The 4,324-nt window shown below is 40.0% G+C and overlaps 1 protein-coding gene across 1 annotated transcript in view; it reads right to left on the bottom strand.

Annotated features, from left to right (window-relative positions):
• LOC104966500 (gamma-glutamyltransferase 7-like) overlaps window positions 1-4,324 on the bottom strand; it is a 6,215-nt gene that overhangs the window by 1,077 nt on the left and 814 nt on the right. Inside the window, exons 2-11 of the mRNA XM_010795686.1 lie at window positions 3,972-4,123; window positions 3,769-3,886; window positions 2,812-2,879; window positions 2,648-2,721; window positions 2,364-2,545; window positions 1,725-1,812; window positions 1,514-1,641; window positions 1,322-1,404; window positions 775-918; window positions 542-659 (exon numbers count right to left, since the gene is read on the bottom strand). Of these exons, the coding sequence (XP_010793988.1) occupies window positions 542-659; window positions 775-918; window positions 1,322-1,404; window positions 1,514-1,641; window positions 1,725-1,812; window positions 2,364-2,545; window positions 2,648-2,721; window positions 2,812-2,879; window positions 3,769-3,886; window positions 3,972-4,123 (1,155 nt within the window). The remainder of the gene's footprint in view (window positions 1-541; window positions 660-774; window positions 919-1,321; window positions 1,405-1,513; window positions 1,642-1,724; window positions 1,813-2,363; window positions 2,546-2,647; window positions 2,722-2,811; window positions 2,880-3,768; window positions 3,887-3,971; window positions 4,124-4,324) is intronic.

The raw sequence follows: 4,324 nt of genomic DNA, 5'->3' as shown, positions 1-4,324 counted from the left end.
AACAAAATAAAACTCCACAAACAGACCGTCCACCACTCATCAGAGTAAACATGCTCTGGGTTGCCTTCTCTGCAACCCACCTCCAAACATTTCCCAGCTGTTGCCTTATTGCAACATTCGTCAGAGTGACACAGTCCTAACTAATCATCCACAAGGAACCAACACCGTCCCTTTTGATCCCATGGCCCCTCCCACAGGCTCACCGTCCACAGGTGACAAATCAACTCAAACCACATTTCTACATAAAAAATCCGACTCAAACATAAACAGGTTAACCACCACTCATAATAACTCATAATCATTTAACAAATTAACAAACGCACACTAAATAATAAATGTCATGGTTCCTTTTGACGGAAGAGAGCAGGAAATGTGTGGTGTGTGCGTGTGTGCGTGTGTGTGTGTGTGTGTGGGGGGGGGGCTGTCAGTGGCGGAGTCAGTCACTCTGTGACCCGCTCCGTCACAGGGCCTCTTTCATAAAAACAACTTTGGGGATGTCTGATTTTCTTTAGCTGAGATATTTCTAAAGAAAGCAATGCACCTGGTTCTTTGAGAGTTGCCCGCGGGCTTCATATGTCCAGGAGGAATTGAGCATGAGGCTGTTGAGAATAACGCCTGACGCTGTGACGATTCTGCTCCCGAATGGCGTGCTCAAAGAACTGTAAGATCACAAAGACAAGAGATAAGATGAAAGAATGTCCACGTGCCCAGCAGCACATACCACACCTATCCTCCTGTAATCGCTTATGTCACGCTGCAGGTCGCAACAATCACCTTGTGACCGTCACCATCAGGTCGTCGGGTCCCATGACTGCAACTTGTCCAGCCATTCGCTCTGTCTGCAGGGAGGGGATGGAGTCGGGGGCAGAGGTATGGGATGAATTGATCCTATGGTGAAGCACCTCTGCTTGATTCTTACTTTTGCAAGAGCAGAGAGGAATTAAAAGGATGTTAGCTGCTTTGGAACTGATTTGTTTTTGCAGAACAGTGGCTATCAATTAAGTCAGAAGATAAGTAACAGTTAAATATGAAAATAAGGATTCATGACGACAGAAAACACATTTTGCTCTAACTTTTACTCTTGGAACTTGAGGATTTTATGTTTTTCCTTGTCATGTGTTGAAATGTGCCATTTAAATGAACTTGCCCCGCTTCATTTGTTTTTAAATAAAATAAAACAATACATTTGGCATGGGCCCGAGGTTTATCGTGAAATGTACACGTTTCATAGACTAAATAAACCATCAAATTATGAAGAAAATATTGTTATTGATTATTATTGATTGAATTGTCACAGTTGTTCGTCCTTAATGTAGTTTACCTCAGCATGTCAGACAGCAGCTGAGTCACTGAAGAGTTATATTTAGGGTCTCCCAAACCACTGGCCAAAGCTTCTTTCAGAGCCTTAAAAAGGGAGAAATAAATCATTCTTATGAAGGCGATTTACCATCAAAACGGCTGGTATGTTAAATAAACAACAACATTGTGATATTTAAGCTTGGCAATGCAGTACCTCAGCAACCCAGTGGTGCGTTTGATTTTCAGTGTTATTGTTCTCGTTGAGGTGGAGGCCCTCCAAAATGTTGAGTGCTGATATCAACGCTGCACCAGCAGGTTGAGGAGGAACTTGAATAATGAATTCTAAGACAAGAGTAACACAACATAGAAAAGGGTATCAAAAATAATAAAAAAATATATTAAAGAATATTATTGATGAATATTACCATTGTACAGGCCTTCCCGTGGCTGCTCAACTTGTACGCTGTAAGCACTAATGTCCTCTCTGCTCAGGACCCCTCCATTAGCTCGCACCTTTGAATGAGAACATAACAAAATAACAGTATCATTTTAACTGTTGAAGAGACCCAATCATGCTTTTTTGGGGATTCCGTTTCCTGTACTGTGTATAGGTTTGTGTGCATGTAAATGGTCTCAAAAGGCTAAAATCCCAAAGTTTCTCTCCAACATTTGCCCCCCCCCCCTGACTAAAACACCTCCATTGGACTCCTTTGTGTCATGATGATGTCCCCATATAACACTCATGCTTCTATTGGGTAGCGCTCCAACATAATTGTAATGATAGCCTAAGATTGGACTGTCTCTAAGAAGTTGACCAATCACAACAGAGCTGGCCAGCAAACCAATCAGAGCAGACTGGGCTCTGGTTTCAGACAGAGGGGGGAAAAAGGCAGTATGAGTTAAAAATAAAGGCCTTTTTGAACATTAAAGCATGGATATAGTTAACGTAGACTAGAGACACAGGATACTAATAAGAACTTGAGAATGAGCAGAATATGTCCTCTTACAACTCAAATGAAAAGCAAATGACAAACTATAATTTTGACACATTTCACACCATTCACCTCATCCTCTATCTCTTTTGAGACGTTTCCATCATAGAAGTTAGACAGACCAGCCTCTAGAACTCCAGCCAGACTGGACATCATCAGAAATGAACCAGGACGCAGAGCTTGGCCATCGGGGAAGAACAAGTCCCTGAAACGTTGTGACACCCTCTGACCTTTTACCTTTGATATAGCCTCAGCTGTAGAATAACACAAATGAGTCACATCCTGGTATCACATCCTGAGGCGACATCATCATCTTATAATGTGGTAAAGTGACATTGTATTTTGATTTTACTCACCAAGACTGAAAGACACATTGAAACCTTCTTTGGCCACAGCAGCAGCTCTGGCGACCACATCCTCCCATTGCAGACTGCACAGATTTTGTGGTGAGACATTTAACTTAAGGATATAAATAAATAGACTAAGCATCAGATCATTTTCACTTTGAGTGAACTCTTACCTCCCGTACAAGCTGTGAGCGTGGTGTAACCCTCTGAGCATTCCTGGCACCCCCACCTGCAGACCGGCCTGCATGGATGGAGTAGATTATTACAGATTGTCTAATAACCAATTTTTTACAAGACTGATACAAAGTATTTTATTTCCAGTGTTTAGGACTTCAGACTCAGTTGAGAATAAGGTTTGCCTAGTTTTTTTTCCAAAGAAAGAAAGGGTTTTTTGTAAATTGTACGTGTTGTCGGCAACCGTATAAAATGTGAAATTAATGTCATCAAATTTTAGCACAATATTATATCTTAAACTCAGAAAAAATTATCTTATTTGCAGACATTTTACTTGTGCATAGAATGTTTGAAGGTCTGCCCCACCAAAATCCCTCAACCAGAGCTACTACCAGTGGGGATATTGTAAAAATGCACCTTCTATGGCTAAATATGGTACATTTACATGATGGAGTGTGCTCCTGTTAATCCATGTGCATTGTCCCATTTTTAGTAAATAAATACAAAATAAAAATAATCTTTCCACAGGACGCTGAAGAGCACCACCATATTTTAAATAGGACTAAAAGCATTCAGGCTTTTTCATGAAGGCAGATTAGCACCAATTAAAATACATGACAAAAGTGTTACACAACTTGCTGATACACAATATATGTAACTGTTAAGAGTGCATGGATACATGCAAACTCACCTTAAGGTTTTCAGTCCTATTTTGAACATGGAGTTGTGGTGAACTTTGACCTCTTCTGGTCCAAATGAGAATTACAACAACACACTAAACTTATTTACAGATAAACAAAAAGGGACATTAAAATATTATCCTGGCAAAACCTTTTTTCTCATCTGTTCTTATGTCGTTAATCCAGAAGATAAAACAGTTTACAGAAGATCCGATTTTTATTTTTTCTAATTCTTACTTTTCTTTCAGGGATTTTTGTAAATACTTGCGAAATCACCTTTACTTCTGAAACATGTTGCAGCATCTCCTCTTTCAGGGTTTTAGGTGCAGATCCCTGGAAATCAATCACCCTGGTTTTATTCTTCCGGATGTCATGAACCAGCATCACACCACCTCTACAGAACAAGGATGAATTTGTGATCAAAATACATTGATGTACATTTTAAACTATGCATAACAAACATCAGGTGAATCACATACCCACCAACCCCTGACACATGTGGATGCACAACACCCAGACACAGGGCGGCAGTGATGGCAGCGTCGACACTGGACCCCCCATCACGGAGGACTCTGTGTCCGAAGGCAGAGCAGAGCTCATGATCCGACACCACAGCGCCTTTTACTAACACCTGGGGAATAATGAGAACAAATAACTTGTGGTTACAATCGTTAGTGCACATATTTGATTTGATTATTCTGATTATGTTGTCATAGTATACTGTACGCAGTTTTGGGGTATATTTATTCATGTAAATAGTTTTCTTTATCTTAATAGTTTTTTTTACAATTGCTTTTATTTATATATATATATATATATATGTTAAATGTAT

Source organism: Notothenia coriiceps, unplaced genomic scaffold (assembly GCF_000735185.1).
Source record: "Notothenia coriiceps isolate Sejong01 unplaced genomic scaffold, NC01 NC01_scaffold00037246, whole genome shotgun sequence".
NCBI classification, from domain to species: Eukaryota; Metazoa; Chordata; class Actinopteri; order Perciformes; family Nototheniidae; genus Notothenia; species Notothenia coriiceps.
The sequence above is the reverse complement of the archived record's forward strand: the minus strand, read 5'-3'. Positions and strand labels throughout refer to the sequence as shown.